Source organism: Pundamilia nyererei, unplaced genomic scaffold (genome assembly GCF_000239375.1).
Source record: "Pundamilia nyererei isolate P.nyererei 1_Seehausen unplaced genomic scaffold, PunNye1.0 scaffold00143, whole genome shotgun sequence".
In the NCBI taxonomy this organism is placed as follows: domain Eukaryota; kingdom Metazoa; phylum Chordata; class Actinopteri; order Cichliformes; family Cichlidae; genus Pundamilia; species Pundamilia nyererei.
In genome coordinates this window covers 72,536-86,427 of record NW_005187544.1, presented here as the reverse complement: position 1 = coordinate 86,427, position 13,892 = coordinate 72,536, and the positions used below count along the sequence as shown (strand labels likewise).

The 13,892-nt window shown below is 39.7% G+C and overlaps 1 protein-coding gene across 1 annotated transcript; it reads right to left on the bottom strand.

The window, feature by feature from the left end:
- Positions 1-3,073: 3,073 nt before the first annotated feature.
- On the bottom strand, positions 3,074-8,113 carry LOC102215390 (photoreceptor-specific nuclear receptor-like). Its single transcript, XM_005744389.2, has 8 exons — positions 7,678-8,113; positions 7,136-7,286; positions 6,396-6,499; positions 5,952-6,254; positions 5,132-5,310; positions 4,344-4,584; positions 3,893-3,998; positions 3,074-3,595 (listed from the first exon to the last, which is right to left on the bottom strand). The coding sequence occupies exons 1-8, from the start codon at positions 7,766-7,768 to the stop codon at positions 3,463-3,465; spliced, it is 1,308 nt and encodes a 435-aa protein (XP_005744446.1). The 5' UTR covers positions 7,769-8,113; the 3' UTR covers positions 3,074-3,462.
- Between the last annotated feature and the right edge of the window lie 5,779 nt (positions 8,114-13,892).

Below are 13,892 nucleotides of genomic sequence, written 5' to 3'. Positions count from 1 at the left end.
TGGTGAGTTTCTGTCATAAGGCTGCAGAGGGCCAGCTGATCTGATCCAAAGACTGGGACTGTAAGGGCCTGGCACTGGATCCAGATGGCTCAAATGCTGCTATTTCAACATAGAAAAATCACCACAGATGTGTTGGATGCTGTTCTTAACTTCTTAAACCCCAGACTTCAAGCTCAGTTTCAGCTTAGAATGAAAAATATTTGTGTTAAAATAAGAGTTTTCAGTTGCTTGCCTTTGTAAGCAACTGAAAACTCTTTCAATTCAGCTTGCAAGCATAAAAAAACAAGTTTGATGTCTCAATGAAATGCAGCAGGGGTCCACTTCCTTTCCTCTGCTGTGTCTCTTTGATAGTGGCAGTGTGTTTGAATCAAAAGGTAAAGAAATACTGACTGACGTTTCTTATCAAGCTGACATTTGGCTGAGGTACACCAACGCTCATTTAAACCACATAGAACTCATCATTTCAAACCTCATTTCAAGGTGGAATTTACTTCATTTTAATAATACTGTTATAAGGTCACTGTGTAGATGGAAATGTGAAGACACGTGGTACAGAGTGTAAAGATCCTACTACTTCTTGATGTAGTCAGGTGTCTGACTACAGTCTGGTCAAAATAATTTTTTTGTTTGTTTACCTTTTGAATATTGGATGTTAAAAGGGAGTTTTTCCTTCCCACTGTCGCCAAAGTGCTTGCTCATAGGGGGTCATATGATTGTTGGGTTTTTCTCTGTATTTATGAACCGCCTTGAGGCGACTTTTGTTGTGATTTGGCGCTATATAAATAAAATTGAATTGAATTGACAATCAGAGGCATAGAAATACATGGGAGTATACATATACTTATATATTCAAATGTGTATTTGTATTTTGAATTTAATGCTTTTCACAAAAAAGACAAAATACATTAAGCAGAAATAACATAATAGTGAGCAGTTACAGCATGATAACTGATGATAAGTTGTAACTGTTACTTTCTGTGACCCGTGTTTCAGTCATGTGTCCATGTTTGTTTTGTCTAAGTGTCAGGTTCCTGTGTTATTTTGAAGGTCCTCTTATCCTGTGTGCATTGTTTTCAGTTTAACTGCTTTTGTTTCCTCTTCCTTTATTGACTGTATACCAGCTGTATCTCAGTCCATCCTTCAGAGGCCGCATTTGAAGGCCGATTACGTCATAGCGACGCAACGTAATTCGAAGGCTGCTCCAGCCGACAAATGCGTCCTTCAATTTCCCGGATTTCAAGGTTAGGTTGGGTGTATCCTTCCTGGCCCAACCTATCCCAGAATTCAAAGCACGGCCCAGCCAATTCCAGTTTCCAACAATGGTGGCAGCTACTTAGTTGTAAAATTACTCTTATTACTTTATTAATTAAATTATTATTCCTAAAATTTCCATAATAATATAAAAATACTTTTCAAATGCGGCAATGGCGAAGAAGTGCGGCTAACGAGTTTGAAATATTACTCTTTCTGGGTCACAAAATAAACTTTTAACATGTTTTCAAGCAAGAATGTAGGTGTGTAAACTGCAAATTTTTGCTCGATTTATCAAGACATCACATATTTGCAAAAGTGCTCCAACGTTTTCTGAGACGTCTGTTACTCACCAGCTCGATAGCTGACCGGGTGGCCAAGGTGAGAACACCGGACTCCCGGCACATCGTTTTCAGACCCTGCGCGGTCTTTCACTACTCAGGTTAAACGTGATATATAAGTCACTTAGATAACTTAAAAATGTTATTGTTTGGCTTTTTTCAGTGTTCTATTTGTTCCTGAGTAAATCGGTTTGGCTGAGATTAAAGTTATAGTTTTCATACAGCTGAATAAACATCAAACAGAAAACTGATTAAACAGAAAACTGATTAAACAGTGTGAGATGGTAGCGAATTTACTCCAATGTCCTGTTATATTTTAGATAGCAAGGAGCAGACGGCTCATTTTATTAAACTCCACCGAGACAGCTGGCGAGGCAAATCTGAAGGCTAGACCATCCCACTTCACAGCCTCGCTTCCGGCCTTCTCGGTCTTCGGAGGATCTGGCACATGTAGACCGCGAAGGCCGGGTCCTCCGAAGACTGCAGCCCCTGAAGTGAGACACAGCTATTGTCTCGGTGTCCCTTTGCCCTTTGTTGTGTTGTCCCTCATTCCCGCTTGCTGAGTGTCCTCATGTTCCAAGTGTCTCCTGTAGTTTCCTAGTTAGCAAATTCCTAGTCTCTCCCTAGTTAAGTTCTTTTCTATTTTTGATCCTTGTGAGTCCAGCACAAAAAGCTGTATCTTGAGCTCAGTGGCGATTCTGATTCCTGCACATTGGCTCCTAATCTTGTCAGTAACACAGCAATATATACCTGTCAAAAAGCTGCAAAAGAATTCAGAAGCATTTCTGTCCCGTATTTACAGACAGTTTGGACTGACCGAAATCTGTCAGTCCAAACTGTCAGTGTGTGTTCTGCAACATTCACACTAAAAATTGAGTGAAAATGGTTCATCTGGAGTAAAAAAAAGTGAAAAAGTAAAAAGATTTTTTGCTTCTACCAGCAGTGTTAAAGATGTCTCACCAATGTTTTTTGGTTTTGGTTTTTTCGTTGGTTGTCACTGAGAAAGTGGGTGGAAAGGTGCCACATACATGATGCTGTCATTCTAACACGCCAAAATAATGAAGTTTCACTTAAGGCTGAATGACAATGTTTTCAAATGACTCCACAGCTGTATTTAAGAGAAGCAATAAGAAAATTGATACAGTTATTGCTTAACACAAAGACAAAGTGAAATGTCACTCTCCACGTCTGTGGAAAGCAGTAATGCTGATACGCCAGTATAAGCATTAGTCTTACTCACACTTTGCTTAATTTTCATAATTCTAATTTAAATAGGAGGTACAGATTAAAGGGGCTCAACTTACATCTTAGTCATCTTTTTTATTATATTTATTGTGTGTGAGAGTGTGTTGAAGAATCTGTGTATTAACCAGACAGAAGAGGGCACTGTTTCATGGGTTCGGTGCAAGCTCTTAGTAACATAGCAAGTATACTGAAAACATTCCTGCTCCATAGAATTAAAGCAACAGGTATATTTTAGATTTTTTCTTCTTTGTTTTTACTTTTTCAAGGCGTAACAACATAAATACAACAGTCACATTAACATCAGCAGGGCCACACACACGTTACCAAACAAATTACACTATTACCAAACAAAGTATTTTTATTGAAACAAACAACAACAACAAAACTAGTATGACCATAACTTCAAATCAGAGACTCTTGATATAATACAAAGAAAACGCATTATGACAAAAACTGAACTGCATTTTCTTCTTTGTCAAATTAACTGATGTGGAGGTGACAAAAGAAGACAACAAACAACAGCATGCAGAATCTCTTGTATATATACAAAACAAATATCTGTCAGTCATCATCCCATCCAAAACAGGACATTACTGATGACTGCATGGGTTTCTCTGTGATTCTTTTAGTTTTTGAACATGTCACACAGCAATTTCTCCATGGGAGTGTTTCCAATGGTTCTGTGGAAGAACAGCAGCTCTATCCGCTCAGAATTCACAAAGCGCAGAGAGGGAAGGAGAAGAAGCAGCTTTCCGAACCTAAACACAAAGATCATAATAAAATTAAGGCCATGTCAAATAATTTAAAGCAAAAGCCTTTCACATTGTAGAATCAGTTACATAGGGAAATCAGTTTTTTATATAAAACCTCAAATTAAGGATGCTTGTCATGAAACAGAATGAAGGAATGAAGGTTACTTTCAAATCCAGAAATCAACTTTTAAACATAATAAAGAACAAAAATTCTGTGTTTTGTTATAAACACACTGGAGTTTTGTTTTGTGTTTTGTCATTTTGTTCCATTGAATTGGTGACCTTTATCAGGTAGGTTGTTACCTGGCTGGTTGGCTAGGGTAGTGTGACCGTATGTGTTGTCCCAGCATGACTTGCGACTGATCCTGCAGGTTCTCCACTTGTTCTGGATCTTTCAAACCTCGAGTCTCTGTGAAGCAGAAGAAATACTTTATGGAATCTTTGCTTTCTAGGGAAAACTGTTCCTGACAAAAATTGTATAACATTCCATGTAATAAAAAAAAAAATGCCTCTATAATTTTGATGTACCATACTGATGGGCATCATAATTATAAAGTGATGATATGATTACTAAATGACATGTATGGTAATATAGTGATCTTAATTAAATAAAACACACTGAGGGAAATTTTAGCCTCTGCGTGGTGCTTATCTCTTGAAAACAATGACAGTGGACATAGCTACGTACTGTGATCATGTTAAAGGTAATCTGCCAGATTGTAGACAATCAACTGAATAGTGTTTTGTTCCTCACCTGGCTTGAAGAGCACAATGGCCTTCAGGCAGGCGAACTCGGTAGGATCAACAGCGAGGGCCTTGAAGCGGCTGAAGACCTCCTGTAGGAGGCGCAGGTCCAGGCTAGTGTAGCTGGTTTTTCCCTGCATGCCAGGGCAGAGGTCTGGCAAAGACAGCAGTGGGCAGCTGTCTAGTGGCAAAGACCACTGGATGGCGCAGAGGAGGAAGAGTTCACTCCATGCTTCCTCCAACAGGATGACCTGGTGAAGAAGAAAAACTAGAAACTGAATATGCACCCCTGTACTCAGCTTCACCTTCGACCCAAAGAAATCACAAAGAAAAACTATAGATGCTCATTCCTGACATTCCCTTTTATTGCAGAGCCAATCACATTGTAATGTTGTCAAACAGGAATGGGACCACTAATTCAGTGTTCACTTACTTATTTATAGTCAGACAGTATTTGTGGTACTATTAACTGTCATATTGTCATTTCATAATGCTGAATGTGCTTTGTGGTCATTGTGGCCATGTCATGAATGTCATGAACATGAAGTTACATCAACATATGTAATCCTGTAAGCACATAATGACATCGGTATTTGGAATTTACAGATAAAAATAAGAATTTCTGTCTTTTTCTGTCATTGTCGCATATAAAGATAAATCATGATTCAATATATTTTTAGATATAAAAGAGACATCTGCATTTTATATTTTTTATATCTGTAACTTTAATTTGTCTTTTATCATTATACTTTTTTTTCTAACAAGAATAGAGGTCAAAAACCCTCACTTTCAGCTTACCTGGTCTCTGAAGGGCAGGTTGGAGAAAACGGGCAGGTTCTTGGCCCATTTCACGGACATGAAGAGAAGCCTTGCTGAGGTCTCGTATACATTTTCAGAACCAGACGGGTACAAAGCCATGTGGTACTCTGAAGACGCCTGCTCTGGTTCATTGCTGGTCACATCTATGTTTTCATCAACTGAAACAGAAAAGATGAGCTCAGAATCAAGAGTGCAGAGGAAACAAAACCAACTTGTTGCATAGACAGATGAAACTAAACTTCAGGTAGTTGTGATGTGCTTCAGTTCAGGTTAGATTAGACTTTATTACTATGTAATAAAGTCATAAAATTTGAGCTCCAGCTGAAAGTCAGCAGATGCCCATATGGACAAAAAAAAGTCTCTCTAAGACTAAAGAACATGTCATCATAGTTTCACATGTTAGCATTTTGTACATGCTACTACTCACCTGATGTTTGCTAAATAGTAACTTTAAAATATTAAATTGAATTAGAAGAATATTTAAGCAGAGTTGCAAATTTGGTTAGCTAGTAAAGATTTTTGATCACTCCAGAATGGGATTGATCATCATGGTGATCTCATCATGCTCCGGTAAGTGGAGATGTAACCATGACAGATTTGAAATCAACCCCACCTTCTTCACTGCCCACCTGATAACACCCTCTTATGCTCTGCTTTTTGTACTGAACCCCACTCATTTGCGTTTTACCCAAGAATATGTGTTTTCTAACCATCATTTCCCCTGCAAGTCCTAATGTGAAGGAGAAAGCTTCACCTTAAATTTACAGCAAAAACCTTTCATTTGACAACTGTTGCTCACCATCCTCAGGCTCCAACTTGGCACAGGTCTCAGCTGTCATGAGGCTTGCCATAAAGCGGTGGTTGTTCTGGGGACTGATGCAGCGCTGGGTTGCAACAGAGGAAGTGATGGACATGGAGGAGGTGATGTGGGGCCACGTGATGACAGACCCATTGGAGGATGATGAAGAAGATGAGGAAGAGGAGGAGGAGGAAGAGGAGGTGGGTTCCCGTGTGGTGGCCAGGTGCTCCTTCTCCGGGTCCACATCGATGGAGTCCAGGCGGACCTGAGCTGTGCTGCGGGGCTGCCGCTCGTTCTGAACCGCTGCAGGGGGGAGACAGAAAGGCACAACCTGTTATCTAAGGTGATAATACAGGAATGATTTTAACCGCTCACAGGTTCATGTTTGAGTTCCACTGGACACCAATCAGTTTAATGAAGCTCATGAATGCTAAAACGACTCACCGTCCTTATTCATGCCCGCCTGCAGGCACTTTTTCAGCCGACATGCCTGGCACTGGTTACGATGAGCCTTGTCCACTGGACACATGCCTGTACCGGCCTGGCACCTGTTAACCAACAGTCACGCATTTTAAAGGGAGAGTCGACTCAAAATGACAAAATAACATTCACTTATTTTCTTTTGGCTTACAGAATATTGAAAGCAGTAAGAACATATTAATTACTAAAGATCAGCTATTAGAATGTATATGGAAAATGTCCGAATTCTGAGTAAACCAGTGTGGCTAAGTCCTTAATTTTAACCTGCCATTCATCAAAAGAAAAATATCAAAAGTGAAAAGAAAAGTTTTGGGTTCTACTTTTAATCACAGATAGAATTAAAGGGGATTTTAATATATATTTATTAAAGCTATTTGTGTTTTACTTACTTTTACTTCTCTTAGTTACTTTCTGTCAATATTATTATTATTATTATTATTATAATATTTGAGTGCAAAAAGTGCATTTTTTTTTATTCACACTGACTTGTGCTGCTACAAATTTTTTTTAATCTGAAAGGCATTTACTTATACAGTAATAGGAAACACTTTAATTTACAATAATAGTTGGCAAAATATGGGGTTTGTAGAGGCTAAAACCAGAGTTTATATTCCTTTCACCTTGAATATTGACTATTTTAAATAGATGAGGAAACGTCACACGATGAAGCTGGAATAACTGTCTACAGCTGAGTTTCCTCTTGCCTGTAAATGAGTCTCCTCCTCACACTGCGCTTGAAGAAGCCGCTGCAGCCGTTGCAGGCGTAGATGCCGTAGTGTTTCCCGCTGCTGGTGTCTCCACACACTTTGCAGACCAGAGCTGGGCTCAGAGCTTTGCCCGGTGCAGGACTCTTGGCTGTGAGTCAAAAACAGTCACAGAGTAGGTCGGTTATTGCCACTCATTAGGGCTGGTATTGTTTCATACATGTGCCTGCCATCTGTACAGTCAGCTCTGTCTGCTGGTAGCAGGACAGTCTGTCTAAACACTCACAAAAATTGAATAAAATCCTTAACTATAATTTAAAAAAAGCATTGCTTGCTCATAATTATGTGTTTTTATGAGAGTTTTTAATGTTTTTGTGTTGGATTTCATTCATAACCCGATGCATGTTGAGTAAAGAATTTCAGGTGTTTCAAACTTTCATATTGTTTAAGTGCTAACTTTTCCTCCCTGTTACCGAGCCAAGTCAGTGTTACACTCTTCAGACTTCATTGGCAACTTGTTGTCGTTGGTGTGGAGCTCTTACCTCCCCTGCTGTCATCAGTCCCACCGCTGCCAGATGACTCTGTGGGGGAAGAGGATGGCATCATGGGTATCTTTGTAAGGTGATCCTCCATTATTTTTCTCTCAAAATATCTCCTCTAGTGATTGACGAAGGCAGATAAGAAAAAGTTTTGGTCCTCTTCTGCTCAGTTGCTTCAAATAAAAATACGTAGGGCCGCAGGGCCTCCGGTGGTCCCCGGTGGACAGATGGCAGGGTGAGCCCGTGCTGTGTGTTGCAACCTCTGCTGTGGTTGTTCAGATGAGCTGGGGTCCTGTCATGAGCTCCAGCTGACACTTGTTGCACGTGAACAGGTTGTGTGCGGGTGTGTGTTCCCTCCGATGTCTGTCACTGTCTGTGGGCTCTCCTCAGCAGCAGGTCCTCAAAAGGGAACCCGGGGGGTGGTGGAGGGGGTAGGATTAGCCCCAAGCGCTGTGTAAGCAGCATGCTTATTTGTCATCCTCTTAATCTTTACTGTTCATCTACTGATCAATCAGTCACATTGCCAGCACAATGGTGCTGCTCAGACATGGATCGTCATGAAGTCTGCAAACAAACAAACAAACAAGCAAACAAACAAAAAAGAATCAGCAATGACAACAAAATCTCCAGCTCTGTGCTAGAAGTCTTGTAACTGTAGACCAGTCCCCATCCAGGCACTCCTCCTTGTGTCTCCTCTGTCTACATCAGTCAACACTCCTCTTCAGTATCTGCATTTAAACAGACAATTACATGAGGCACACATTATTATATTTACCAGCATCTTCAATTTGTATTTCCCCTCCTTTTCTTTTCTTTTCTTTTCTTTTTTTTTTTTTGCCTCCTGAATTCCAGACCCATTTCCCCTTGCTGTATATTTGATCTGTGTAATTGCCTCCTATTCATAAAGACTCCCAGTGTTTGCAGAGGAGCTGCCTATTAACTCCCATTTCTACCCCTTTTTTTGTCAAACTGGAGATCATCCACTTCCTCAGGTTGCCAGGAGAGAAAGGTCACAGAGAGAATGATGGAGTTTTGGGGGGGCTGATGTGATGGTCAGCACTAATTTGGCTCATTCATGAGGTTTTCCCATTTATTATTGAGAAGCTAGAATTATCATACATGTGGCATTTACATAAGCGGCAGTTTATTAGCCGGAGCAGGTATGAGATTGGATCTGGTGAGGAGGTGAGGAGAAGCGTGCAAAACTGAGGTAGGAAATATGAAACAAGCAACTTTCTTGTCATATTTAAATAAGACTGGGTTCTTGTTTTACCAAAATACCAGTAAGTTTATGGCTAAGAGAAAAGCTTTCTACATTATTTTATGATTAAGGTGCGAAAGGACTCAAAACCAAGAAAAGCAAACTATAAAATATTCTTTGCTAACATGATTTTTACATCAAACTAGAGATAAGAGATGGAAGGTTGCTGGAAAGTTTCAAATGTAAAATTCAGAACAGGTGTCAAACAATACTTCTATCTGTTAGTGCCATCATCATCGTCATCCCTTGACGCTTCAATGCCCTCGTGCTTTCCCGCTCATTTTCATCATTTGTCTCTTTGAACAGTTGAGCGGTTCAAGTGAAAGATGCAAATCTGGAGGGGACACAAGCTGCTGGGTCTCTGACATCTGCGCAGTGGCATCTGTACTCATTCACTGTTTGTTTGCTTTTTGTTCTGCGCTTGTAACGTGTGTGAATAACTGCGCTAACGACTGCTCTTAGATTGGACGTATGAACGCTTTAATTAATTTTGTTTTACACCATCTGACATAATCGCTTTAGAAAACAGCATCCTGCATATGCCAGCAAAATTCACAGTGTTCATTCGTGGTCTGTTTTGGCAGAATGATAAATCTAAGTCCAATGTTTGTTTGCATTTCAGCTCTGGTGTCTTAAGCTCCAATATATTACACACTCTTAACTAGCTAATAGCCAACTGTCTGCTTTTTATTACAGAGAAAATCACGTATGGTGTGTTTTTAGAGCTCTCTGACAAAAGGCTTCTTACTGGGACTGAGCTGAATAGAAAATAACTGCTAAAATAGACACACAGAAACACTCTGGAGATCTATGGATTCGCTTTCTGAGGACTTAAACAGGGTCATGGATGACACTAAGGATCCTTTTCTTGAGTTTGTTTCTGTAAGTTTGTGAAATTTAACAACCTAACAATGCATTTAAATTTTTCAATAAACAAGTTAACACATATTTCAGATGAATTAATAAATATGCATTCAGTGGGGTGTGTTGAAGAATTTTACACATGACCTCTGTATTTCTGAAAACTTGCCATTAGCTATATTTTATTTAACTAAAAACAAGCTATGAAAACAATTTTTAAATAAATGTTATCACAAAGCACACTGTAAAATGTAATATTGTGTTTAATTCAAAATATTAAATAGGCTGAACTCATTTTTTATCAATTTGTTATTAGAACTCGATTTAAATAAGTTACCAGTACTTTATATGCAAAATGCTGATAAACTCAATTTATTTGAGTTGTCTTAACTTAGAAAAACTAAGTAAGCTGGAAGTTTTGCTTCTCAGGGCGGAAGGATGAAAGATGTGTTTTGAAAATGCCACGTGACTACCGTCCTCCTCCCTCTCGGATCAGTCCGCATGATCATGGCGCCAGCATTTGTTATGGAATATGTTGAGCAAACTAGTGATGTGCGGATCGATCCTACATGTGGCAAAAAAAGTGAGGTGTTGTGGCCATAATTGCCAACCTTGAGACCTCAGAATTAGGGAGACATTCAAAAGGGCTGTTTGGGGGGGGGGGATAAATACATTTTACAGTGTTTATTTATCGGATAAAATACATTAAATGCCCGGAAACAGCAGGGGTGTCCAAATTCAGAGGCTGCTTCCACCTGAGGACCCGGCCTTCGCGGTCTAAAGAAAGCCGGGTAGTACATCACGAGCTCCCTCGGTGGAGTGAGACTCTGCCGTCTGCTCCTTGCTATCTAAAATATAACCGGGCGCTGGCGTAAACTCTCTACCGTCTCACACTTTGTTTAATTAGTTTTCTGTTTGACGTTTATTCAGCTGTGTGAAAACCCCGGAGGAACCCTCCCGAGGGATTAATAAAGTTACATTTAATTTAATCTAATCTAATAACTTTAATCTCAGCCAAACCAATTTACTCAAGAACAAATAAAACACTGAAAAAGCCTAACAATAACATTTTTAAGTTAGCAAAGTGACTTATATATCATGTTTAACGCGAGCAGTGAAAGACCGCGGGGGTTTGAAAACGATGTGTCGGTCGGCTCAGATGTTTGAAGTTTACACAGCTACATTCTCACCTGAAAATATGTTAAAAGTTCTTTTGCGACCCAGAAAGACAAATAAGAGTAATATTAAAACTAAGTAGCTGCCGTCATTGTTGGAAACTGGAATTGGCTGGGCCGCGCTATGAATTCTGCGATATGGTTTTTCAATTTTGTTGTCCGGGTGGAAAATTGGGAGAAATCCTGCCATGCGATTACATTTGTTCCTGACCACCGAGAACACTCACATTAACTTTTATCGAGTGGAAAAAAAGTTAGCTTGTTTATATTATGCTATTATGCTAACATAGCTGTGTCGCTAGCGGTCACGTAGCACATCATTATATACCAGCTAGCCCAACTTCAGTAACCCTACAAACGTCACTGCTGTTTAGTTTTCTGTCTTCATTTATGCTGGAAGTGATAACAGAGCTGTACGTTTTAATTTGTTTCCAAAACCCCGCAGTCAGGACATGCTATATTGTATTTAGATAGAAGCTAGCGAGCTAACTCCCTGCTAACTTCTAATTACGTTAAATGTCATAAATTCCGTTTTCATGGATGCCTGGATGTTAAACTCAATTGTTACTCCTGGTAGAGCAGAACGCTGATCATTTTATTAAAGATGAAAGACTTTAGACAGACAACTCTCAGTAATGCCATAGTGATCGTTTGATATATGGACCTGCAGCGGAGTTTAGACCCAGACACGGCTAGTGACGTCAGACTGAACAATCGGATACTTGTGGAGCCGCAAGTTTGCCTCTCTTTCGTCCACTTTTGTCTTTACGCAACGTTACTCGGCCTCGCCCCTCCTCCCCCATCGCTTCACCTGCAGGAAGCGACAAGATGGACACGGCAAATCTCCGTTAACGAGTTACTGCACATCGCCGTGCGTGGGGCTGGACGCCGTCAACGTGTTAGCTAGCTAACCACGCTAACGAGCTAACCACGCTAACGCCATGCAGCCCAGAGGCGCTGCACAGCCTAAAATCCTTGCATTTTCTCAAAAGTTGACAGCGCGCCTTATGTAGGAATTCTGTTTGTGCTTGATGGCCGCGAACCGATTTTATGTGGTACACAGCGCTCAGCAATCAAAAGTCAAAAATGTTTTAGTACAACTTTGGTAAGCTATGGTGCTGCACCGCTTGATGGATTGTCAGAGCATTACGGCTACCGAGGAGCCTTTGCGGAGTGATACGTACTGTGCTTCAACGTAATATTACCCTACTGTGTATAAGGACTATAAATGGCACCTGTTAAGAGACGTTGTTACTAGAGGATTTCAAACTCAATGCTGTCAGTCACACAGTAGAAGTTGGGAACAGAGCAGCTGTGAAATCTGTCTTTGTTACTATGCTCAGCGTCTTTTAGTTTACATTTTGACTGCACAATTGTGAGATTTTTGTTATGCACAAAAACAACATTGTTTTCTTTTATTTATGGAGCATTATTATTTAATAAATGCTCATAATTTATTTTTGAGTAAATCTTATGTACATCTATGTTAATAAAAGTGCCTGTGTGACATCTGGGACACAGCTTTGACTAAGAACTCTCTTTTTGTTCTTACTTTATGGCTTTTAAAAAAAATATCGAGATATATATCTTATATCGCCGTCCAGGTAAAAAATATCGAGATATGAATTTTGGGTCATATCGCCCAGCCCTATGATGAACTCTGCATTATTAAGTGATAAGAACAAATAATCTGATGTTCTGTAATCATTATGACACTATAATTTGAGATACAATAAATAAAATAAGTTTTTGTACAAAGTATCGGTGTCGGATCAGTATCGTCGATACCACCCTGAATATTACTTGGTATCGGATCGGAAAGGAAATCAGTGGTATCGCACATCACTAGAGCAAACCTGGAAAAGCGTCAGCTCAAGAGATTATTGTCATTGCTGTGGATCTTTACCTGATACACTGACTTGGTGAGTAAATGTTTACTCTTATTCAAACTGATTTTGTGGCTTCTCTTAGTTTAGCACCAGGTTTACAATCTTGCTAGCTAGTTAGTGTTAGCCTAGCGTTGCTGCTGCCGCTGGGCTCATGTTACTTAAAAATTAACACCAGAGCCTTAAAAACCTTATATAAAACTATGTCGGTGAAATTTTCTGTTGATTGTTTGAAATAAAAAAGTGAGTTAAGAGCCCAGACAAAATTCTTCGGGAGGTGCAGCCTTTAGGGGTGGGGTGTGGGGGGTATTTTCAATCCATAGCCCTAACTAACTAACTAACTAACTAACTAATTATATATATCATGTTTAACCTGAGTAGCAAAAGACCGCAGGGGGTTTGAAAACAATAAGCCAGGAGTTAGTTGTGCTCGCAGACTGTTATCAAGCCTTGACCTCCCGTCAGCTATCGCACTGGTGGATAACAGAGCTCTCCGAAAACATGGAAGTACTTTTGCAAATATGTGATATTTTGATAAATTAAGTAGATATTTGAGCATTACACAGCTACATTCTCGGCTAAAAATATCTTAAAAGGTTATATTGTGACCCAGAAAGGGTAGTCCGGGGAAAAGGAGGATCGCATTTGTCGGAGCCTGTGCATACTTGTAAGCGTGTTAATGGCGGAGGAGAGTGGCTAAAAAACGTATTACTTTTTCTGGGTCACAAAATAAACTTTTAAGATATTTTCAGGCTCGAATGTAGCTGTGTAAAGTTCAAATATCTTCTCGAGTTATCAAGACATCACATATTTGCAAAAATGCGCCGAAGTTTTCAGAGACGTCCATTTTTTTTCATGCTTTGTGGCAGCTTTTGAACATCTGTGACATCTATTAATGTCAAATCTAGCCTTTATTTAACAACATAAGCAAACTCTATGTAACAATGATTGCACAGCCATTAAGGATCAAATCAGTTTCTGAAAAATGTTCTGTTTTTTTCTCCCTCTGCTTGCTTCTTACTGTCTTTGAGGCTC